Source organism: Pseudopodoces humilis, chromosome 11 (genome assembly GCF_049639895.1).
Source record: "Pseudopodoces humilis isolate 2021_Gansu_Grassland_sample_001 chromosome 11, ASM4963989v1, whole genome shotgun sequence".
Classification (NCBI taxonomy): domain Eukaryota; kingdom Metazoa; phylum Chordata; class Aves; order Passeriformes; family Paridae; genus Pseudopodoces; species Pseudopodoces humilis.
In genome coordinates, this window is record NC_142210.1 from 10,158,286 (window position 1) to 10,184,568 (window position 26,283).

Below are 26,283 nucleotides of genomic sequence, written 5' to 3' on the forward strand. Positions count from 1 at the left end.
CCTCTGACACTTCCTGAATCCAGCTCTGAAGCCCCTCTGCTTTGGGCTCAGCTGCCCGTGCTGCATGAAGGCACACAGCAAAGCTTCCTGCTACAGCATCATCTTTTTCAAGAGGCTTAGCAACATTTAAAAATGCATGAATCTCACTTGAGTGACAACCCATTTAACCAGCTATAAAACTCATTACAGGAAGGATGGTTGGAGAGAAGATAAATATTGCAATCATTTCTTTTTAAAATTAGCATGGAAAGTCCCACATTACGTTGACTAGGGAGTCCAAAACAGTGACAGAGCTCTCACTTCGTCCTGCTGGACATCAGTTGTTGGTCAGTAGATTTGTCATACCAGTGATTAGATCCAACACCTTGACTTTGCAAACTGTAACAGGCAATGCAAGGAATCATTACCTGGGATGAGGTTTAATTTAGTCCCCAGATTATCCTTTTAAGGGACTGTGTTTCTATTCTCTCAAGTACTCCTGACACACAGGAGATAATTATTGATCTTTGGACTCATGTAAGATGGTAATGAACCACCTCCCCTGCCCATCCAAAGGTATTCTTCCAAGAAAATGGGCATTAGAAGAAAGCAGTAAATCCATCCCAAGCCCCTGTCTGGAAGGTGTGTATTTGGGACTATGCAACAAACTGGAAACCAAGTGGTGACTTTATCAGTAAATTCAAGTGGCTCTGTTGAGCTAGGTGGTAACGCCCAAGTGAGACACTGCAAAACCAGAACACCTTCCTGATCTAATCTGACTGCAAACATCACACTGCTCCACTTAAGGATTTGTGTTGCTTTCTGGAAGAAAATCTTCTTTTTAAACTAAAGCCCACTAAAAGAAGATTAACTGCTCTTAAAAAGTACTTAACCACCTCTTTGCTTGATATCAAGTGGCTCATATATATCTGTCAGATGAGCACCATTGATGATAATGTATTAAATAAACACTTCTGCTTAAAATACGTAAGTTAACTTATGAGTAGTTTGAGACACACAAATATCTACAGCTTATTCAGTTGAAGAATCTTCTGCTCTCAAAATGTCCATTCAGCAGCACTGCCAGATACTGTTTCACAATACTACAGGCTCACTTATTCATAAACAAATCATTAACATTCTTGACATAAATCCATAGCGTACAACAAATCCCAGCTATGATACTGTTTTACTACATTTGCTGTCCCCATCATGAATGGGAGTTCTGTTTTCACTAAAAAAAACACATTCTCAACAAATAAAAGGCAAATTATTCTCTGCAAGAAAACCACCAGGATGAAATGCCTATGCACGGATTACAAACTAGTTATCAAGTTCATACAGTAACAAACCTGGCACTCAGATAGTGAAAAGGGCCACCAAAATTTGTGCAAGAAATTTTCTTTCTAGAACTCCAGTACCTAAAACTCTGAAGGTAAAACACCATTACAGGCTTTTATATTGTCCTCAGCTACTCAAGAAACCTTTTATACATCCCAATTTCTCCACACATGGGCAGAAGACTCATCTGAGAAGACCCTTCAAAAGCCCTTGTACTTTCACTCACTGCCAGGGGTTTATTTACAGCCTTGGATCAGAGGGCTCCAGCCAAGCCCAAAATGATCAAGGCCATTTTTACATACCTACACCACAATTTAAATTAGACTAATTAAAATTAATGGAATATCTTAATGAATTCATCAGGACCAGGCTTCTTGCTCTCTCTGAATAAACTCCACACAGATGACAGCACAGGGCAATATTTTCCAAAAAAACACAGTCCACAGGTGAATCCTCTGCAGGTACCCCAAAATGGCTCTATCATGCAGGTAGCATCCCCCTGTACTGAGGGGCATGGAGGGCATGGCAAGACGGGATTCCTGCTCAGAGCTGGTCCACACAAGGGGGGATGCTCCCACAGCACCTCCCAGGACAAATCACACAGCATCCAGCCATCAGCTATGGCCAGCCATTCAGCAAAGCTCTGGATATCACAAGGTTAAACCTTCTACCCTCAATTCACTAATACCTTCCTCACCATATTTAAAGAATTAAACACCTCCCTGAATGACCATATTTGAGCAATTAAAAAAAAAAAAAGGAAAAAAAAAAAAAAGAGGGTAGAAGATGGTTAAGTTACTATTGATGTTCTTGGCAGGTGATATATATGCTCACAAGGGCTGGGCTTCTCCTCGGACTGATAAACACAAAGCAGACTGCCTTCTGTGCCGGCTGCCAGCTCAGCCCGGGGAATAAAAGATGTTTTCAATTCCGGAAAAGATACATGTGCATTGAAACACTGAACACTCAGCAAGGTCTCAGTCCCTTACTCACAGTGCACAGGCCTGTGGGCGCCGGGGGCTGCTCAGAGTACGTAAAAAATACACATATGGCCAAGTTTTGCAGAAATGAGACCTTTGTTATTGTAAATACATACAAATTTTCATAGCAACTAAACTGCAGCATTTTTAGGGGCATGACTCTTCCTTTTATTATTTCCATTGGCATGGCTTTTCCATTTCAGCTTGCTTTAGTTCCACTTCTGTGATAATTCCACGGCAGTACACTATGTGTGAATATATGCAGCATGAGCGGCTCACCGTTTTTAGGTGCGACTACCAAGGATTGCTCTGCAATTCAGGAGAGCAAGTTTACAGGATCTATTTATGGGTCTCACTCTGTAGCCAGCCTTTGAAAATGTTTCAAATCTCTTTTGCCAGAGACCACAGCTACCAAAAAGACACTTGGGTTGTCTAAGCTGGCTTTTGGTATCACAGAGCTCACCATCCCTAAAGTTCTTGCTTCCACTACGATCACCTAAAGTTGTAACATATCTTTAGTATGGAAACCATCACAGCTGAAGGAGTTCAAGGGATGAATAAATTTAGGAATCTTCTCATTTGTCTCCAAATTTTTTGAGAACCTCAGTCACAGTTTTAGATGTCTTCTGCAACAGTAACAGATAAAACCTAACTCTAAAAAACAGCTTAAGACGGGAAATCACATGTAATCACACATCTATAGTAAATGAGGCACTACAGAAATGCCAGACTATGGAGGAGGTCAGACTAAAATGATACACGATTTGAAAGAAGGCAAGCTCTGCCGGGAATCAGCAAGGAAACCAGACAAGTTAATCACTCATTTGCAGTATGATACAACAGCCAAGTGACACTGAAACCTCAATGTCAAGTCACCCAAGGAAATGTCCATGCTGCAGAGCAGCCCGGGAAGTCCCTGCTTAGAAAACACACACCACACAACCTTGCTGAGCTGTGCTGGGAAACAGCAGGACTGCAAACAACTAAGTAGTACTGGAAAACTCAGAAGATACTCATGATCTGAAATAATTTCCATCCTCCTGAGTTACAGGTAGACCAGAGAGCTTGCAGGGCAGCTTGCTAAGAGGGAGTGATGCCAGTGAAATGTCACCTGCAGAGTGTCAAAAGCTCCTGTGCTGGCCCTTGGAGAACTGCAACAGGCAAAGGCAGGAGCCAACAGCAAAAAAAAACCTGAATTGACAAGGCTGAGCAGAAATCCTGAGGACATAAGTGTTTTCCAGCCTTGATTGCCCATTTTCTGGAAATAGCAGTACCTCCAACCCCACCACCTTTCCTTTGCTGACCAGTAACAGCATAAAAAACATTAAGCTCTGCAAACAAAGAGCTGCACAGCACCTGGTACTTCTAACAGCTCTTCACTAACCTGGTTTAGAAGCTGAAATAAACACTACACTTTTGTTTCTAAAGGCAAAAGCTGGTCATCAAAACCCATCTGTCACTGGCTGTGCTCTGAAACACATCTCATGCTAAACCCCAGCTTGCAATTGCACAAAGCACACCCCACTCACAGGGCTCCAATAGGCACACTGAACAACCACTGGTCTCCTTCAATGCACTAGTGCTGTATTTTGCCCACTGATCTAGCTCCTGGAGAAGGGAAAAAAAAAAAAATAAGAATGCATGACCCCTGGCCCCTGATCCAGCAGCAAAGTTTTCAGTATTTTAACAGTGATTTCAACCAGGAGCAAAGCCCAGCCCGAGTCCTCAGATTATCCTTTGCAAAACCTCAGCATCAGCATTAGCAAACAAAGAGATCAAATCAGTTGGCTTGAGACAAACTGTAATTTCTGTACCTATATTTATTAACACTAAGTACATAAAACTGCAGAAAAGAAGTCCTAGAAGAACACACAGTGATGTTAACCACAATGGCAAACTGAATGTACCAATCCTTTCCTCCAGCCAGGAAACATTTTCAAGCTGTTTCTTTTAAGCTAGTCACTGGGTAGGAAATGCTTCTTAGACACAAAAATATTTTCTTTTCCAGAAGACACCATAAAACCGAGGCGCAGAGCACAGTATATGTTTTGATGAGAATTAATTACTTGTTTACTGTGGTAGTTCATTACACAGCTAATCCCCACACATTGTCTAAACAACTTATTTCCTCCGGTGAGTGAGGAAAGGTCAACATAAACAAAACAGTTTGATTTTTTTTTAAAGAAGAAAATGCAGAGTACTGGCAACACATCTGCAGGGCGTAAAAAGCTGAACAGCAACATTAGAGAATGTCCTTTGAACACCTTCCGGTATTTTCTAAGTGCAGGTATTCCAGAATGAAATGTTCCCAAATATAATGGAATTGAGATGTTCCAGTATACAAAAATAATGTTCTAAAGCAAGAGCTATTAATTCTTCAGAGCTGTGGGCTGTAGTTTATCATTAGCATCTAGAAGTGAGGGATGGTTCTAACAGTCAATTCCATTTCTCCCCAGTGACTAAATCATGTACTAGCTAAATAATTTATGAATGCCAAAGGGTGACAGTTTTCAATTAAGATAATGAGATTCTAGAGGCTCTAGCCATCTGAACCCTGTTTGTGGATTTTCTTGCCAATGGAAAAAAAAACCAAAACAAAACAACAAAACACAAAAGGAAGCAGACTGACAAACTGATTTTACTTAAACTGCGTACTAACAATTTAGCATTAATCCTACCATATATCTGCTAGCTACATACCAAGAATAAATATTTATACTAGTCACCACATGTTGTTAGACATTAACACGGGGTTAAGATGATGTTAATTGAATCATGGACATTGGAAACTGATATCATTTTTCTCCCCTTGTAACTCTTCAGCTCCTCAGACAAGGACCCAGCCTTTGTCCATACTGCATCTCAGCAAATGGACACACAGCATCCGAGGCCTGGCTGCTCTAGCAGAAGAGGGCAAAACAGACAAGGGAGAAAAATCAAGAAACTGCTCACTCGCACAGCAGTAGTGGGCAGCCCCCCCAACATCCAAAGTGCCCTGCTGATCCTGGATCAGGTCTAAATGAGGACACATCCCTCCAGTAGCAAACATTGCCTGGGTGCAGAGATATATAACTCCAGACCTTTGTAAACAGACCCCTGTAAGTGACCATCCTACCCATTAGACCCTTTACTGTTAACTTCCATGGAGTATCTATGATATAAGTGCTGGTAGCAACAACTATTATCCTTTTTAGCCATCTCACACCCAGTGTCCAAAGTAATTCTTTATATTGACCCACTAGTTTTCAGAAAAACAAACAAGAAAAACCCAAAAGAAACCCGAAAGAACAACAGCTACAAGCTTCTCAGGGTAAAACTTCAAACTCCCACAGAAGTTCAATAAAGTCAACTCAGAAAAGTAACACCGCATTAGACTTGTTGGTTCAGACGTTACTAAGCACTGGCCAGACTCCATGCTTTCTCTTTTTATTTTACTTACAATTAGCTGGCAAGAGACGACGATTAGCTAGAAAAACCACATTCCCTTTTGACCTCCAGGTGTACAAAGCAGAGCAGCATTAAGTGTTTCCTAAAGCAAACCCTGGATCTTTAGGCAGTGTGCAGTAAGGCTTCAAGCAGCCACAGCAGCAAGTCCCCACACAGCGTTTAAAGCACAAGCTCTCACTACAGAGCTCGTTAGCTCCTGGTCAGATCTATCACAGCAGGCACTGAGTGTCATGGCAGTCTCAGGCACCTGCCTCCAGACTTCTCCAAAGCCTTGTTCCAAGGCTGGACCTGTACAAACTACTGCATACATGAGAAGTTAGAGGGCAAGATTACAGCAATATTTCTGTATCTGTAGAATAGTGCACACTGCCAGCTCAACTCCCTGTTCCACTGGAGATCTGGACTTATCCATCTCTGTTCCCAGTTCATACCCATACTCAGGAAGAATCAGAAGGGCCAAAGAGTGCAACAACAATGCCAAGTATCGTGAATCACCCAGGCAAAGCAAGGGTTGCTACTCTGCTGCAGGCAGCTCTGTTCACCAGGGAATGTCACCTTACAGGACACAGGATCCAGTTACCTTGGCATTGCTGGCACTGAAATCATCTTCTTCCCAGTGGAAAAACTGATTACATTTAGGAGGTGACAGTATGCTTGAAAGTCATTCCTCCCGACCTCCAATAGATGGACAAATTGTGCTGTGTCAGTTTGTTCCTGTTACAAAATAGTCCCCACTTCCCCTGGAGAGCTCCCAACAGCTCTGTTCCCTCCCCGCCCAGTCCATCCCACTGGCATTGCAAAGGGAGCCTTTACCTGCTCCTTCAGCCAGAGAGTTCCAATTCAAGGGCTTTAATAAAACTCTATCTTATACAGCTGCTGCCTGATGAGACCTATTAACTGCAATACTACAAAGACTAACTTTTCTGGAAACTGCACTGCACAGCCGAAAACACTGCACAGAGGGCTCTGCAGCACAGCTGGAATCGTTAGCAGCAACTAACATTACTATCTAGAACTCCTCAAACTTCCATTAATTTACAACCAGCATGGGAAGTCACATAAGGCGCTGGCACGGCAGCGTAAGGTCATTTTAAAGTAAACACCAAGTTACAGAGCTCAGTGGAGACCAGATTTAAAAACCTCCCAGAAAAGTGTTTAAAAATTAAGAAAAAAAAAAATTTAAAATCGACAGATAGATTTTTGGGAAATGAGGAAGAATATGACAGCATATGTATGGACTTGAGATTAACAACTTGTTGGAAACAATGTTTTCTTTTCATAGGATGAGACAGACTGCTCTTTAAACTTCAGTTTTGTAATGATGGCTGCTGGATAAGAAATATTTGCTTGTTCCTGAGAAGCGCTGAAAAAAATAAAAAGCAAAGTGGGCATTTCTCACCCTTTGAAGAAACAAATACATGACATTTTCACAAGAAAATGTGAAAATAAGAAATCTCAGAAACAGACTGGATCTGCAAATAAGGAATACAGATTTTGGCTGAAAACAGAAAATATTTTGTGAGTCTCTGAAGGTGTGTCAGGCTCCTGGCTATGCTGGGCAATAACTGCAGCCACCATGGAGCACCACGGCTGGTGATGCTCTGAGCCCACTGTCAGGCAGCTGCCACAGCCCTGCTCCCACCCTTCTGCAAGGGACCCACAATCCCTTTTTCCCCCCACAGAGAGGAGGAACTGGGTGACTGCAAGGCTTATTAACACTTCCATAAGTATTCTCTAAAGTGGTTTTTGCCCCAGCCCCAAGCGAGCGGGCGGTGCGCTCACTGCGTGACAGACGTTCCTCTGGCGGACACAGAGCAGCCCCTTATCCAAACAGCATTAGGGCCTGGTCCAGGATGACCTCAACAGCACACACTTTCCAAAAAGAGTCATACAGAAACATTTAATTCAGCTCTCTTAGACATTAAGTCTTGTCTCATATAGCTACTCTTAAAAAAACAAAAAAAAGAAAGAAAAAAAAAATCAAGTAAAATTTGGACCTTAAAAAAACCACATGGGCTTCTTCTCTTCTTTTTTTATAAAAAAAGAAACCTAGGGTAACTCCACTGGCATTAGTATTAAGACTTCGATTCATACCAACATTCTCTAAATCCAAATTTGGACCAAAACCCACATATAGACAGGGGCAAAGTTTATCCCCAAGTGAACAAAATAACATCTCTCATAGACATTAATGGCTTCTGAAACTCTCTAGCTTGGTATGACATTAGTGATTTAAATGCCAAATCACATTCACTGTGTTTATCTTGGGAAGCTCCACATCCATGTAAGAACACCCTCAGACCATAACAGAGGAATGAAAGGTCAGGCTGTTACTTTCAGAACCAGTGCAGCAAATTTAAGATATGGGCATTTCCCTGGTCAGTGCCACTCACTGCATCTGGCTATTTTTCAATTATCACATAAGCAGCATGAATAATTTCTGATACAGAGAAATAAAATAGTCAACTTTTAAAAAGCAGCATTAATACACTCTGAAAGTAATTTAAACCAACCAGAAGTGAGTTATTTCAGTGCAAGATTTCTGCAGATGTGGATCCCGGGCCATGCCAGGCTGCTCATGGACCTCTCAAGTCCCCAGCTGATAACGTGCTCCTCCTACACTCAGAAGCTCTACATCACTATATAGCACTTAACTTCATCCAAAGTCTCCTTAGATTCTGTCTTTCTGACAAACACACGTAGATACCTTAATCTATACAGATTTCAGCTGGACCCTGCTCTGCCCTGCTGGAGCGCAGTCCCAGGCTCAGAAAACCTCTCAAGCTTGTCTAGTCACAGGGGTGAAAACTCTAAGCGGCAGCTCTGAATGTCTCTTTCCAGTTGAAGATCGTCCATGACTCATTTCAGCTCACACTTGCAGCTCAGCTTCTCTTCAAATGTGACTTTTCCTTAGGGGCGATGAGCTCCACCACTTCTGTAGCCTGAAACTTGTCAGCATTTTAAATGTGAGCAGGACTTAAATGGAGAACGGCTTCAGGAAAAGAATTATTAAGCACTAACTAGAATTTATTACTATAATAAGTGAATATTTTTCACTGTCTTGAAGTGCCAGAGCTTTTCACTACCCTTGATTACAGAAGGAAGTCAGCTCATTCATTTAGAGATTAGCTTCAGGCTGGCCATAATGCCCAGATAGGCTTCCCTGTGCCTTGGCAGACCCTGCAGTAAGACTGGTATTTCTGACAGAGCTATTTCCTACACCAGGAAATTTCCCCACTTCCCACTGGACACCCCCCACAGAAATTATTTGAACTCCATGTGTGATGGCCATTGAGGAAAACAAAACCCCAAGTCTTCACAGCAGATTAAATCCTGAAAACTCCTGTTCCCAAACCAGAAGTTGCAGGACTGTGAAGGGCAGGTGCAAGGAGTCACAAATTACCTCAAAAGCTACAAGGAAAAAAAAAAAGACTATTGCAACACACAACTGTGGGAAAAGGCAACAACAGAACCCACCTGAGCTTCTGTAACCTTTCAAATTGTTCAACTCCTTCCATAGCAACTCTGTATTTTAGAGGTACAAGATTAAAACATTGCCCTTTGAAAATGTTACATGTCTCAGCACCAAGCTTCAGGCTCTTTCATGATAAAAGAGCCTCTAAACACCAGATCAAAACAAAAGTCAGTCACAAACAAATGCTTCCTAGCATTCCTTATAAACCACAGAAAAGTTACAATGCCATCTCAAATGGCAAGATAAAAGTTAATGGATTCAAAGGCCTATCCCTACACACCGAGATAAGGCTGCATGCCTAAATCTCAGTGAATTAACACTCTATCAAAGTGAACTGTCCAATCTCATAGAAAATAACATCCCTTCTGCAGCCTTCAGCACTGATGCTCCATCAAGAATGTGACAGAGAGGGTTCCACCTCCCCCATCATCCCAACAGGCAGCACTGCTGATGGCAGCGCAGCACAGCCTGAAGGGAGCCACGGCCACAAATCCACAGTTCCCAGCTCAGCAAGGGTGAACCTAAACCCAGCTCAAGGCCTGACCAGTCCCTATGCTTTGTCTTTGGCTGGAGCATCTCGGGACTTTGGGTGCCTTAGAAATCAGATGTGTTTTTTTCTTTGTTACCTACCAGAAAAACCAAGCACCCAGCACTCTTCAGCAGCACTGCACATCCCTCCAGCAGTTCGTTCTAGCAGGAGGCACCAAATCTGTCTTTACTATCAGGATTTTCTCAAACACACAGTACCAAGCTCAATAGGCCCTTTCAGCCACACTATCAAGAGGGCTGACATAAAATTTTCAAAATATCCTTCCTTCTAATTCTAATCCAAACAACAGAGCACAGCTGTGAAAACTGAAGCCTGTACAGATCTCTGCTGTACAGGCTCCTTCTTAAAAGCACTGGGACAGGATTCAAGCTTCTACATTTTCTGATTCAAATTTATAGTCAGGCACAGAAAATTCCCATGGACTAGGGGAAAAAAAAAAATGCTTAAGCTGACAATTTTCTGAAAGATGAAAAAAATTCTCTGCTGTCTTCTGCTGACACACTGTGCAGCGAGCTGGGACAGAGGTCCACACTATGCCCTGACAACCAGGCAGCTCAGGGAGCTGCCAACTGGTGTTTGCTTAAGCTCCAAAAGGTACTTTTCTGGTCAAAAACCAGAAAAAATATAATAAATGTCATATGGAAAAGCTAAAATCGGGGGGAAAGGTTCAGTTAAATAAATAACCTCAAATGAGGGGAAAAAGGATTAAAACTCTGTTTTTGAAGTCTGATGTATTTTTTTCTAACAATTTTGCTGCTTGTCTTTTCACTCTCTAGCTCAGAGCCAAAGCCAGAACAACCAGTACACCATAACACAATTCCCAGTGCTCCTCTCCCCAGAAGAAGGGAATACTAGAAAACCAAGGACAAAATTCCTTAACATGACACTAGATCCAAGTTCAGCGTACTAATTTGGATGGGACAGTTTTGATGAATAATAACAGATATTTCTCCTGATATAATTCCTCTTATCCTGCCTCCCAGCCAGCAGAATTACTCAGGAAGCTCCATAGCAGAGAATTGTTCATTTTAAATGAGACCGTACAAACCCTCTGGATCTCCTGTAACAGTCCAATGGATGGGCTTCCTGCTCTGCTCTTGAGTCACCAGGCTCAAGGTTGGTACTGACCCCAATGAAGCTTGGATGAGATCCCACTGCAGGATCTTCAGAGCAGCTACTTCACCAGTGGGACCAGACTGAACATCAGTTCTCCTCTCTAGACACTCCACCTCACTCACCAGTGGGACCAGACTGAACATCAGTTCTCCTCTCTAGACACTCCACCTCACTCACCAGTGGGTGAGTTTTCACAAGAGCACAGTCCACCAGGTAAAACTCTCTGGAAAAGACTGGCCCTGAACAAAGCTGAATACAGTCAGCTAAAGACTTGTAAACTTACTCCAGAGTCATTCTGCAAGCTTCACATGAGATGGAAGGAACAACCATCTCTCAAACCCAGAGGAAGCTTGGAATGGGAAGAAAGAGGTGGCCACAAATCTGAGCTTCAGGACACTTAATTACTTTTCTATCTGCTCTCAATGTTCTTGGCAGCTCCCATCAAATATATCTTGAGAAAATTATTTTATGTGACCAGACATTTGAAAATTGTCTGGCATAACACAGACCCAAGGCCACAAAGGCTGATGGTGCAAGGACTCTGCCCCAGTGCTATCCCAAACCCAGCAGCACTGTGCTAGCAGCACAGCTCTCTCAGCAAAACTCTTAAGAAGCGACTCAGGTTAGAAGTATTCCTGCTCACATTGCCTGGAAGCAAAACCAGCCATTAATCTGTGAAAGGGACATTTATTTAAATGGTCCCAACGAAAACATTTAAGGAGGTTTTTCAAAGACCAACACTCCAGAAGTCATCACCAAACTGCCAAGGTGTCAGCACAACAAGACCAACTTAGTCACTCTGAGGCTATGTGTAATTTCATTGAAGCAACATCATTAAAAGAATATTAAATACTGGCAATACACAACTTTTTCTTTTTCCTTCAGATTCTGTGCAAATATTTATATTTGCCACTCCATATTTTCAGTATTTCAGCAGGAAAAACAAATCATGAAATATTAGGTTTTCTCAGGACACTTCACCCACATTTAACATCACTGGTCAAAGAGTTCTGATACACATAATCAGAAACAGCTCAGAAGACTTAACACTGTCACCTGTAACTTTTCCAGCTATTATATGAAGTGCAAATAAGTTCAATTACTATACATGAAAGCACTATGAGGGAAAAAATATTTTAAGGACTAAACATTGTTTAAAGGGACTTTTCAGCTACACATTTACTTGTCTCTTGGTAATCAGATTCTCCCCTTGCCTGCACAGAGCCACATCAAAAAAGTAGTGCTGTAAGGGTGAGGACACAGCCCAACAACTTAGCACCAACCCAAGGTGTGTCTGGTAAGAACACAGCTGTGCCTGGAAGGAAACGGTAACATCTGGGCACACCACTGCTGACTGTCCTGTCCTGCTGGATGACACCAGGGACACACAGAATCTGAAACAGGCACTTAAAATTCTGAACTACTTACACTGAATGCTTCAGTTTGCCTTTCTTCAAGGAAATCACTGCTTAATTTTTTTTTTTTCTTGGTCATCAAAAAGGCTGGCAGTTTCATTAACAGAAACTAGTAGTATACTATAAATGAACTCTGAAGATGATTTCTCAGGGGGCTTTCCACAAGGCACTCACTGATTTTGATTTTCTTTTGGTCATAGAATGCTTCCCAAACTTAACGTTTTTCTAGAGCCATTCATTTTCTACAAAGAATAAATAATGTAGAAAAAAAGGAACTGCCTGAGCTAAGTGGTGCCAGATGAGCCTCCTGGAATCACAAGGCTTTGTTTTAAAGATTCCTGACTGCTGTAAAGTCATAGCAGCAAGCGAGTGCAAAAATTCTAATGCCTTGAAAGATATCCTAAAGCTACATAGTGCCAAAACACCGGGCTGTACGACTTCAGACGTTTGCAGCCACATGACTCAGGCTTAAATTTCAAATACTTTTCATTTTTTCCTTCTGACATAATATTTAATGAAACCAGAGTTCAGTAGTAGTATCAGTCCTGCTGTACATGTCTTGCAGCAGCTTCTGCCTAGACAGCTGTTTGTGTGCTTACAACTTGCTTGTGTTTGGTTTAGAGAGGTTTTCCATATGCTTTAAAAATTGGAAAACTATTGTTTCAACTGACTGTATGCTGCATTTTTAACACACATATGCATGTGAACACTGAAAAGGATTAGAAACTCATTTTGAAAGCACCAATAGCACCTAAAACTATATTACATCTGAATACATGCAAACATTTGTCACCAAACCACAGTGGCTGTGATCATCTCAAAGCCATCTTAGACACGTGTCTAAGTCTACCCAGAGCTGACTTCCCTTTAGTGAAAGATGTTTCCAATGCTCCTGATATGGGAAAGGCATTTGATGAACATAGTAGTAGTAGTAGTGGATGCTTTTAATATACATGAATTTAGCAACAGAGTCTACAATCACAAAATTTAAAAGTATAAAAGTAGATTGAAGATGCAAGACTACAAGTACATTAACAAATTGCTGTAAAATAGCACATGTGCTTATGAAGCCTTGGAAAAAAGTTCTCACAGCCCAGCGCAAAGGTGAGCAGCAACACCCCAATACTGCTGCTTTCATTTTCTCCACTTCCATTAACAGCTACACTGTTTTACTGCTGTATCATAATGATGTGGAAGTACATTACACCAGCAACTCAAAGACTGGGAAAGCAATCTCACACAATCTTCTTTCTCATGGACTTCAGAGGAGCTGCACAAGTTACATGATGGCAGAATTAAGCTCTGGGGTTCAGGAAATCAAACTTGCCCCAGTAAAGGACTTGAAGCTTCCGGCCCCTCATCACCCACTTCACTTAATCTCACCTTGTCCACCCACAGCTCTCCTGCACAGTATTTCACAGCACATTAGGAGAGATGTGGAACTTTGCTTTACAAAATAAATAAATTCTAATAGTATGAAAATACACTACAGCCATCCATGATTAAATCCTTGCCCAAAAATGGACTTAAACCGTGGGTTTCAATAAGAATATTGAACTTCCAGATGAGCAGAGAATCACTCAAGTCCTACTGTGAGCACTTGGCTATCTGCATGCCCGTATGAAGCCAAGCAGTGTCCAGCCCAAAGCTCCATGACACAGCACCCATCTGGTCCCCACTCACATGAGCCCACCCCCTGTAACACCCACAGAAGCAGAGTGAGACCTTCTCCAAAAAGAGGACTCATGAGCATGGCTCAGCTCAGGGACACCCAGCAACACAGCCCAAGGCTGGGCAGCACCAGCACTGCTGTGCCACTGCTCTGGGGAAAAGCTGTTTGAACGTGGTGATCCCTATTACCCACATGTGTCAAACAGAAGCAGGGAAACTTATAAACAGGGCTTATAAACAGCACAACCTCGGAAACTATGCACCCACCGGGATTTATTATCTAGAAACCATGTCTGGCATCAAGCTTCCAGGAAAATTGAGGTTACAAAGAAAATAGCAGTCACCTCTCAGGCTGTGAGAACACCTTGCTTGTTTTCAAACACCACTTCAGAGTCCTCACAGGAGCATCACTGAGACCATCAGCTCCAAAATCCCAGCTGTGCTGCCAAGGGCTGCTGAACCAGGCACAGAGGGTACATTTGGGAATAGTTTTAAAGAAAGATTTCACAGTATTTTCAGCATCATTTCAATAAGTTCCACAGCCACAAACATCAAGCCACAAATCAGTGCCCACTGCTCATAATCATTGATAAGGTCTGCTACAAACACAATGTAAATCAGATCAGGAAGATACAGTGAGCTCCTGACTGGAGTCTCCACATTCCCAGCAGGGGGAACGACCTTTAAAATACCTGAAGCAACCTTGGTTGCTGCACCAGAGCAGAGTGGGAGGTACACACATGTTCCATATGCTCACCTGCACTTTACTGAGCACAAGCCAGGAATGACACCACAGAAATTAGAAGCAAAAGAGTCTCCCAGACAGACACAGATCCAGATCATCTCTCTTACATTAAGTGTGAACAATGCTAATCCTGTATTACCTGCAAAATCATGATCTTCTTACCGTATCAGAGACTTGCTGATCCCTGTGGTATATTCCTGCAACATCCCAGAAGTATGACTTCACATGTAACTGCCTGTCCCACTAACTTTGGAGAAAACAGATGAAACTTCAATGTTGCTATAGGTGAAAGAATCATAAAAATTGAAAGGAAAAGAACAGCAAAAGAAAAAGCAGACTTCGCTGTACTATACTTTCAAGAATAAACCTCAATATCTAAATTTTTCTAGCTTATTCTTCTAATCCGTTTAATTCAATTCTACATATCTTCCAGAAACAGAGAGGCTTCTTCATTAAACAGCAGCATAACAGGAAAAGCTTCCATCAGAAGGAAGTAGAGAACAGGCTGACAAAAACAAAAACAAAACAAAACAAAAAAACCCAAAAAAAACCCCTGACAAACCCAAATCAAAAACCAAGCAATCACATCTTATTCCAGCAAATCCAGAAACCAAGGCTCTGGGAAGGGGGACACATTTTAGCAGCAGATGAAGCTTTCAGCAGCAAATGGCCACAACAGCAGTGGGGATAAGTCCAGTTCATGCCTCAGCTCACTGCGTTCTGTAACCCAGCTGCTGATGACACTTCGTTCCTATTGCGTATGCGTGAGCTTTGCTGCTGACCTCACTACTGGAATTATACCCATCCAGTCAATGCCAAAAAACTTCAGCACAAACTATGAAACTTGACAGGACTGAGCACATTTGGAACAGTTGTAGATTTTGCACGAATGGCAACAGACCAGGAATGTGCAGTCCTGTCATCCATTGTGTGGGACTGGGAAAGGAGGCCCATGAGCAATAGAGGACCATGGCACAGTTTGTCAGAACGTGACAGGAGCCTTCACACTGCGACGGCCACTGCCATTTGTATTAAACATACGCAGCTTGCCTTAGTGCTGAGGGCAGGACTGACCCATACCAACAGGCATCCACTTCCAAAGGCAGTTCATACTTTCCCTTACTGAACCAGGCCAAAAGAAATATTCTGAGAGATGAAAATATTTTCTTTGCCATTTTACTTAATGCAGAGCTACACCACGGACTAACAACAGACCTGCACTTCCCCACAGCTGGGTATTGACACAAGATACATCTGGGTCAAAACTAAGCCACATACCATGCACATATTAGAACATCAAGAAAGCCGATGCTTTCTTGCACTTCCTACACCCATACATCAGCCTGATGTAAAAGACAGGGATGTATCTGCCATTATACATCCCCTAAATATCCTACAGTAGTGACTTGGCATAACTGTAATCCCAGAGCACATTAATAGAGACCATAAGATGTCATCTACTCTAGCCAGTGATCACATACCACCCTGATACAAATAAAATCCCACACCCAGAGCTGCACAATACTTGCTTGTCAACCAGGGAGAGAGCTTGTGGGGACAAGCAGAGGGCCCCCCTTCAACAACTCCACTGCTCCAACATTTGTTTCACAGCAATTATGTGCCAGGAGGGAGCCTTGGACAAAGAGAACAACATGGGACACCTGAAACTAAATTAAAATGTTGAGGGGGTGGAAGAAGAGAAAAAAGATGCATTTATACTTTGCACAAGCTCTCCTCAGGAGGCCAGGCAGTGCTGCCAGCAGTTCTAGCCAGGCTGATGATTCACAACATGTCAAAGGGAGATCAGACTACTTGAAAGGACCAGGCTTCAAGGATTTTTTGGAGGAAAAAAAATTCAGAGGGGTTGGGGTTATTAGATAGCCTATTGCCCACATAACTCTAGCTCACATGTATATGGATTAGGATTAAGCTTTCAGTTACAGGACCTCATCCTAGTTACCCCAGCATCCTTCACATCAGTGCATTCATTTTGTCCACAATATACTACATTGTTATTTAGCCCCTTGTGTGAAAGCAAAGTTATTATGGGCTTCCTGTGACTTTCCCAAGGTTTTCTCCCCATTTCAGGAGCTGGCCTAAATCCAAAGCATCCTTTAATTCTGCAATTTTAAGCTTCCCTGATTTCTTTATTTTTTACAGCACCTATAGTTATTCATGTACTTCCCCAGAAACTCTTGTTGACAAAAAATGTATTTACAGGCACTCGGCATTTTGATTAGCTCAGAATGCCTGGAGACTCCAGCCAGAGGCAAACAAAGTGGATTTGCACAAAGTTAGTGGCCACTGCTGAGAACTTTGGTGCTTGTGGCTCCCTTTCAAGAACAGGGAGGAACACAGGCTCCCCTTGCTTCAGGCTTGGGTTCTGGTGCAACAGGTAAGAGAAAGGCTCAGTGATCAATTATCCCCCCTCCAGAGAACCCTGGTTCCCCACAGCACACAGCCATTCCCACCTGCTCCCTAATGCCATACCCCTAACAGTGCACAGGATACAGCTAAACAAGGCTAAACAAGGTTACACTCACAAGCTTATTCTGCAAAACACAAGCATTTGGTTCTCTTTAGCCTTACACACTCTTGCAGCCAGTATCAGATATTTGTCATAATAGTACCCTGTTATTTTAACACCTCCCTAATTCCACAAAGGGGACATAAAGCCATTCTCTACAATCCAGACCAGCACAACTCTACTGACCTCGGCTTTGCCTTTCTCCTTCCTTTACCTTCTCCTTTGTCACCAGCCCATAGGTGCAGCCTCACCTGAGGTCTGCCCCCTGCATCAGCATCTCCACCAGGGAACAACCCCTGCTTCCACAGAGCCCAAGACCATTAACTCCTTCACTCAGGGCATCCTGCCACTTGCGTTTAGCAGAGAGGTTTCTGACTAATACAGGGAAAGAAATAACTAGTAATACGCTCACATAGTTTTACCCCAGAATCCATCAGCTGTGTATGTGGTGCGTCATTCCTATTCACTAAAAATCAAGCTTTTTATTGTAGAGAAAAGTACAGCTTTTTCAGACCAGGAATTATTCTCGTTACTGGCTAGTGAAGATTAAAGCTCATGGATCTCTCAGCTTGGCTCTACTATCAACTCAAATCAAACTGCTGAATTTTCTGCTTGGCGATACCAAAGCCCTTTTCTTGTCACCTGCTGTGCCCATAGATTTTTATTTAAGATATCCAACTCTCTCTCACTCGACACTTGCTCTGGAAAACTACACGAAACAGACGCAGTCGAACTACAAAGTGAGTTTTATTTCATCTCGCTCTCTGCCTGTGTCGGATTTCCCCGGACCATGCAACACGCACACCCAGCCACACGAACAACGGCAGAGCAGGCACCGCACACCCGACCGCCGCCGGAGGGTGCGGCAAGGGGGTACCCGGTGACCCTGACACATCCCGACTTCTGGGCGCGGGGGTGGCAAAGGACTCCCACGGGATCCCGCATCCCCCACGCGCCGCTCCGAGGGACCCTCCCGCTGCCGCGGGTCAGGCAGGGCCGGCCCGGGGGTGCCCCTCACCCGAGGGGCGGCGGAGAAGCCCCCGCGCGGCGCGAGCCCCGCCGCCGCCCGCGCCCGGCACCCAACCCCGCCGGGAGCACCGGAGCCGCCCGGGCAGCGGCCCGCGCACTGTTCTGTGCGTGTCCCGTGTCCCTGCACACCCAGCCTCCGCGCCGGCGGGGGGAAAAGTTGCCACAAACTCCCGGTTCCGGGGATGATGCTCCGCCGGTCCCGCCGCCACCCCAGAGCCGCGCGGCCCCGCCGCCCCCTCAGGTTCGGACCTCGGCCGGCCCCCCCTACCTGCAGCCGCTCCGTGGCCGGCTGCCACATGGTGCCGCGGCGGCGGGAGGCGCTGCCGAGCGGGGCCGCGCGCGGCTCTCTGCGGGCGCGCGCCCCGCCCCGCCCCGCCCCGTCCCGCCCACGCGTGGGGGACACGCGCGGACCCGCCCGGCAGCGCCGGTCGTCGGCCACGGAATTCCCCGGGCTGGGCATCCAACCCCCGGGCACGGCATCCTTCCCACCTGCGCACAGCATCCTTCCCACCTGGGCACGGCATCCATCCTCCGCGCTCGGCATCCTTCCCACCTGGGCACGGCATCCATCTCCCCCGAGCACGGCAAACATCCCACCTGGACACCTGTGGAGACCGGGACAGCGCCTCCCCCCAGTTTGCTGCCGCAGCCCGGCATGTCCCGGCCCCGCATGGCGCTCTGGGGAAGCCGTGCCCCTCTCCCCACTGGCGTTCGCTGCGCGCTGCCTGGAAGGGTGTGGGCCCCACTCCAGAGGAGCCTTCCCCAAGGGACGCTTCCCTCGAGCTGATACTTTCTCCTCCGGTTGTGCAGGTGGTTCAAGCTGCTGCCAAGCACGTAGGACGTGATATGGCTCTGAAAGACCGCTGCTACTGGCGGTGTGGAATCATGGAGCACAGGGAGCCACCAGCTGGGGGCAGGATCCCCCCTGCTCGGTCAGTGCCGAGGTGGTCCCCCGAGGGGCCAGCACCAAACCAGCATCAAGGCCACATTCGGCTGTTTCACAGTGTCGGGCATGCCAGCTGTGCCCTGGCACCCACAAGGACAGACACACACACTGTAGAGGTCTGCAGGCACTGCTCTTCCCTGTGGAGGCCAGAAACTCCACAGAAAAGCAAAGTCTCTGCAGGTTCCAAAGCTGCATCAAGGAACATTTTTTTCCAGACACAAAAGCTGCCCCTGGCCCTCCCTGCTCACCTGAGGCTGCCTGGGTAATGTCTCATGCTAGGATGCAGGAGGATTTGTTAAAAACCCAGAGGAGCCATGTCTTACTTGTCCTGAGCATTGAACACCACATCCTGCAGGCTGCAAGCTGGGCTTCCAATGCATCGTGGGTATGTTACCCCGGGGACACAGGGTATCTTTTCAGTGTCAGCATTTTAAATAGCCAGGAAAAGCAATACTGAAGGAAATCTTCTTTAAAAACGGGCATCAGGCTTACCTGTGGACAAAGCATGACTTTTGGCAGGGCAGCTCTGCCACAGGATCTGTCTGAAGGACCAACACCTTGAGACATATTACAGGATCCAGGCAAGGCTGGATGTGATCAGAGCAAGATTCAATGAACATGAACTTTTAGATTGTTTCTGGAAAGACTCCACAAGTACAACCCTGGGCAGTGGTGGCCTAATCAAAGCAATTCAGGTGTTGCAGCTCCATTTACTGATGCATCACCCACCTCCCTCCAGGGAGGGAAACACTGATTCTGCACCAATACTTGGCCAAGATGCCCACTAGAGCTCTTTCCAAACACCATGTCCCTGTCACACCGTTGTTTCTTCTGACTGGTGCCTACACTCCTGCACAAGGGCCTTTTCTAAAAGCCTTGTTCTTCCTCAAATGAACTCTGGAGCAGTTTCATTGATCCTTCCCATATGGGTAAATCCACCCGCCACCATTTCCTGAACTAGCTAGGAGCTGGCACAACCCACGCTGTCAGCAGCAGGGCACACAAAGGAAGTTCAGGATCTGCAATTAGCAGGAGACCAACCCTGGGGCTGGAGGCTGCTTCTCTCTTAGTTTACATGACTTTTATACAAATTCAAGCAACTGGGGAGGGAAATCTGCATTTACTACTAAATGGGTGGCATGTTATGAGAACAAATGAATCACTTAATTTCAAAAAAGGATATAAAAACAAGAGAAAATGAATGCTGTAGGCTTCAGGCTTTAGTTGTATGAGAGGAAGGTAGGAATATGACCACACATGGGAAGGAGCAGCTCAGCTGCAAATTTTTGAAATCCAGCTGGTTGATTAGAAAGTAATCTATGAGCCCCTGAGCCGCACCAGCATCCTCCCCAAGCCTTACTCCTCACCAAGGCAGCAAGTGGCACTGTGAGGATGAGAGAGCTGCTGAGCCCTTCTGCTCATGTTGGTTTAATCTTCAGGTGTGCTCTGCACCATGGGCCGTCTCAGGAAATTCAGCTGGTTTGCTTTTTTGGACGTGCCCCGTGACACCTCTGCAGGAAACTCAGTTTTCAGCTGAGCCAGGTGCTGCTGGGGTGGTCAGCACCAGCCAGAGCCCAGCTCAGGAAATGATTCATTAAACTTGGGTGAGTTCATGTCACAATCTCACCAAGATGAGGTCATTTCTACCTAGACTTTCTAATATTTTAATCCAAGCATCATTTTTTATTTGGTATTTAAGCTGTTCCACATTAGGTAAGGTCCTGCTCCAAGCCAGTCAGAGATCTTTCACTTAAATAAATAGTGTGAATTCCTATTTCCAGGATGTACTGTGTTCCAGAATGTGCCTGTAAGAAGATACAGGGGTTTTTTTCTATTAATTTTCCTTTTACTGTGCCAAATTGTGGAGTTTCTCTTCTCAGAATGAGTTAAGACAATTCTTTCCAAAGACTGCAATACATTACACAGGTTGGTCCCACTTCTCTCAGTCTCCTTCATTTCAGTGCTCACAGGACAGAAATACTGGAGCCAGGGGAGATCTTGCATTTCAAAAGGGACTATTGGATGCAATAGGACCAATTTCACTTTTATTCAGATAGTTAATCTGAAGCACTTCCTATGACTCCAGGATATTTTGTGTCTTTTAATGGCTTCTAGTTATTGAGTTTGTCTTCCTTGTGCACCGTCTCATCTGCTAATGAGGATTATTTTATTTAAGGTCTTTATAGCCACATAGCTCCTCTGCATTTGAAAAGAAAAAGAATTTTTTTTGGTTTTAACTATAGCATTGCCTTTTTAATTAACTAAACTTGTCCAATTGCTGATCCCATTGAATTATTTGACTTCAAAAGCTCTGTTTAGCTTTAGGAGCACTATTATTTCTCACTGAAACATGACTAGAAGAGTCATTCAGTTATTTAAATGGTGCTTCCCCAAATATTTTGCAGACTTTGCAAGTCCTCCTTCCAAGATCCTCTTTTTGATTATGCAAGTTTACAAACCATACAGAAGTCATTAAACACATCTCTTTTTTTATTATTAACTCAGTTTACCTTGTATTTGCTTTTGCAGAGTAAGTTTTCCTAATTAACAAATTTAATGTCCTGTAAAGTGCTGTAATTAATAGCATACTTCCAAAATCCAAATACACTTGTTACTCTTAATCACTTTATCAAATGATTTGAAGCAAATGCAGCTACCTTGCATAGATGGCACCAGACACATAATCTGAACTTTCCAATATCTCTCTGAAAAAATGTTTAGTGCATAAATAGTGTAACCCAAAATACACTTTTCAAGTAGTCCAAACTGTTTTCTTTGACAACGATTATGTTTTAACATTCAAGGTAACAATAAATGTATTTTTATGTAGAACTTCATCTCATGCAGATGACGATAGCTGGCTAGGATGGCATGACCTCAACTTTATGTCATATATATATGGAGAGGGAACACCCAAGTTTGAGATTTCCAATTCTCATGGCAGGGTGCACACTTCAGAGTTTGGCCATGGGGGAGCTGAAGTGAGAGCATTAACTGGGAAGGACACAGCCAGACTGGGGCTCCAGCACCACAGCTGGCCATGGGATGCAGGCAAGGGTAGCCAGAGGCAGCATCAGAGCACTGGCAGTTTGCAAACACTGACAGCAAAAACCTGGATTTTGAGGGGACTCAATCATTTGCAGAGTTTGGAGGTTATTGAGTAGCAACTTCAAGGTACATGTAGTGATAGGTACACCTCCTTTTCTGGGAGCAGCAGCATCTACAGGTCTGGCTCTGATTCCTTACCTGGGATCTCTTTGGGCATGGTCACTTAAATTAGCAGCAATTCAACAGTAAGAATGTTTCATTAAAATATTGGCAAAGTATAGACTACATTATCTTCAAAGGCCCTTGATTTCCTTTCAGTATTGTGTTTTGGTAATTTGAAAGGGAAATTTATTTACATCCCTCTTTACTGTGTAATCCCTAATGTTATTTAAGTAATCATTTTCAATCTGATTGTATAGGCACATAGGGATAATTATGTAGACATGGGAGTGCAGCTCCACCAAGGGTGGTTCAGTGGAGGGCACTTCTGCTCACAATGCATCTGCCTCACATCCCCTTCACAGGTATTTTAAAATGGCATCAGGAGACACTATAACCTGAAGCAGCAGGGTGTTAATGATTTGTGAAATTGAGGCAGCAGTAAGTATTCCAGTCAAGGGGGATAATTCAGGTTTGGATATACCATATTCCCCCACCCATCCACGCTGTGCTTGCAGGAATAATGAGGTCTTGATTTCCAGTTTGTTAGGGAAGCTGTTATTGGGGTTCCCATAGCAACCAGGTATCTTTAATTACCTGTGCTGCTGCCAGAAGCAGATGTGTTTCTGATTCCCTCTTCAGCTGTAACTACCCCATCACCTTCCCCAAGTACCGGGACAGCTACTTCTCTTCCTCTTCTGAAAGTAAGTTCAATATTGGAGGTGGATGTTGTAAATAAAAGCATGAAATGCATAGGTAGTGACGTATTTGGCCATGTTTATGTGATATCCCTTTTTTCTTCTCACTTCTAGAGGTCTCATCTTTAGAAAGGCAGATATTTGGTCTTACTTTTCCTTCCTGGGCACTGTACTGGTCCTGCTCATGGCAGCACTGAAAATAAAGCACAAAGCCATGGCAGGTCAACAAGTACAGAAGGAAGATTGCTGCAAAGGTCTTGCATATATTTAAAAGAGCACAACACTTATGTGAAGGACAAAATATATGATACTGAAAGGGGGGGAAAGTTTTATTCTGCCTCTGCCAGGCAGCCCCTCCACCGCCCCCGCAGGAGCCCGGGTGAGTGAGGGAAGAAGGGTTGTCAGCCCCCCAGCAAACACAGAGTTGATTTTTGGAGATGCCAAGCCACACGGGTCAGTACCACCAAGCCTGTTTTTCCCAAGCCAGCCTCGGGGAAGAAAGGCCGAGGCTGAGGGTGCTGGCAGCGGCCGCGCTGCGGGGCTGCGGCCTCCGGGCTCCGTGCCCGGCGGCGCCGCGGCAGCGAGAGCCGGCCTGCGGGGACTGAGGCCTGCGGGAGTTCAGGCCGGCGGATCTGGGCCGCACGGACGGCGAGAAAAGCGGCTGGAGAGAGCAGGAGAAGCGGGTGCCATCAGCTGCCCGCAGGCGAGGCACTGCGGCCAGCCGGGCGTGGGCACGGGGAGAGGCAGAGTGCGCACGGGGAGAAATTGCGGCAGTGTCCAGCTGTGGGGCCGGGTGAGGGGGAGCAGTCCGGGCACAGGGGCCCAAGGGCAGGATCTCCAAAGAGGGAGGGCGACTCCGAGCAGAGAGGCAGCAAGGATGCACAAAGGGAAAATCCCGAGGCTCGGAACCTGCAGACGCCAAGTACCCAGGGGTGTGGGGGCAGTGAAGACATGCAGGGCAGAGGAGAGGACATGGGACAGGAGGATTAGTCGTCATCTCCCCAGGGAATGCTCTCACCGCGTCACCACTGGCACAGCTGCTGGCCAGACACCTCCTTGCAGGAACACTGATACTTCCCAGGCCGCCTCCAACAGTAAATCTTGCATTAAAAATCTAAAGAAGCTCAAGTCCAGCACCAATTAATCTTGTAAGCAACAGAAAATGAACGCCAGAAAATCTTTGGGTTGACACATGCCAGATGCTTACACATTTGTTCTCTCCTAGTCCAGAAGAACTTGAAACAAGACCCGTTAAGACCCCTATCAACCTTGTGCACCTTTGACTGTAGTCTTTATTTTTTAATTACCCCTAATGATTATTAAGTACTTATTTGCCTGTGACAAAAAGAAATATGTACCTCTCCAAATCTGTACAGAGCTCCTGATAAATCTTATACCAGTTTTAAACTAAGTTAAATCCATGGCATCTGCATAGCTCCTGATCATGACATTTTTCTAAGCTTCACAGATGTGATTCAGTGAATTTAATTCAAATTACTTCTGTAACAACATAAGCAAGAGAAGAATCATGTCTATACAGATAAGCTGTTTTTAGAATGAGCACTGAAGAGACTGAAATTATAAAAATGTATGAAGAATGATAAATGATAAATAATACTGTGGGCAATTTTACATGCACTGGATATTCCCTCAGAATAAAAAAGCTTACCCAGAAAAGAGACTTTTGAGAGTCTCAGATCAAAACTTTTGTTTGCAGAGCATCATTATAGCAAGAAGATTTGGCAATCTGTCATCTAGATTTCACCATTCCAGCTACACAATTTTATCCGTTAAAATAGGAAGTTACTAGAAGCCACACTTCCTATTTCAGTGACACATCCCCAGCAGTTATTCATAGGCTTAGGGAGACTGGTCGGCTGTGTGGCAATCCAGGAGATGTTTCTCCTTCCCCCACTTGAGCATGGGAATGTAGAGCACTGCTGCAACAATCCAAGTTCCCCTGGAAGCAGCTGTGCACACAAGCTTTGTTTAAGAGCTAAACCCAGGTAATTTTCAAATTACACTGCTGAGATGTTCATGGCAGAGTGTGCAACAGCACTGGTGTCATTTGTTTAATGCACTCACTGTCCCCCACAGCCAACAACTGGTACAGTAAAACCCTAATGGCTAAGTGTGGCCAAGCACATCAAGGTGCAGAAACACAGAGCGCTGTTGGACAAAGGACATGTATTCCCTGTTTTGCAGTGGACATTGACTACAAAATGTGTGAGACAGGAAGCAGAGCAAAGTTCAAGGATAAAACTATACTTCAGTTCACCCCAGTCCCAGCTAAGAAAAGGCAGACAGGTAAGCTGGAAAGGGTCGCCCTCTTTGTCCGTAACTGGGCACTGCACTCATTATTGGGAAGAATTTTAACATGCGTTGCTGGGTGGATGTGAACTGATTTTCTGGCAAATACCCATAAAGATTGTAAATAGAGATTTAAAAATCATCCAGAAAAGCACCAGAATTACCCTCTTGTGTACAATAATTTAGTGGATTTGAGTCCTTTTTAAGTTGTGGGAACCAGCATGAATGTAGAGCCCTCACAGAAAATATGTCTGATGCCACCAACATTTCACCAAGTCTTGCAACTCAAAGAGTTCTATAAATGTAAAAATACCTCAACCCTTGTAAGAGGCAAAAATACATAACAGAAAGTTAACAAACCTCCAAAGTCTTTAATTAAGCTCATGCTTAAATTTCATCATGAGCAATGCCCAGCACAGCAATGCACCTGGACTCCCAGACTGTGCTCAGCACCATGCAGAGCTTGTTTCAAGCAAAGAGCAAGAGTTTGGTTACAGAGCTGGACCTGAGACAGTCAGAGGGACTCCCAGTAGATCCATCACATGAAAATTCCAATGCCACATGGCCAGAGCAGTTATTGTACATGTAACATATCTATAAGTAATTATGAGATGAATTATTATGAGATGGGATTTGCATTTTTCCTTTCAAAAAGAATTGTGTGCCTCTTTGGTGTCTGACAAAGAAGAATACATCCCCTTGCTGAGGGAAGGGATTTGCCAACTATTGCTACATAATATTACACAGAAAATTGCACTCATAAATCACCCTTGACACTAGAGTTTGAAGGAGAGGGATGTAAGTAAGAGACAACATATAAACAGAAAAGAGACACAATGAATTCTCA

General features: G+C 44.4%; 1 protein-coding gene across 3 annotated transcripts in view; it reads right to left on the reverse strand.

Annotated features, from left to right (window-relative positions):
* The window catches only part of PID1 (phosphotyrosine interaction domain containing 1), an 84,519-nt gene extending 65,876 nt beyond the window's left edge, over positions 1–18,643 (reverse strand). Inside the window, exons 1-2 of one of the 3 annotated variants that reach the window (XM_014256118.2) lie at positions 15,306–15,412; positions 14,882–14,966 (exon numbers count right to left, since the gene is read on the reverse strand). Coding sequence is in view for 1 of the 3 variants with exons in the window: in XM_005527049.3 (XP_005527106.2) it covers positions 18,544–18,573 (30 nt within the window). In the remaining 2 variants the exon portion in view is untranslated. Of the gene's footprint in view, positions 1–14,881; positions 15,413–18,543 lie in introns of those variants that run through there. The other 2 variants (XM_005527049.3, XM_014256117.2) reach the window with 2 other exon arrangements.
* Between the last annotated feature and the right edge of the window lie 7,640 nt (positions 18,644–26,283).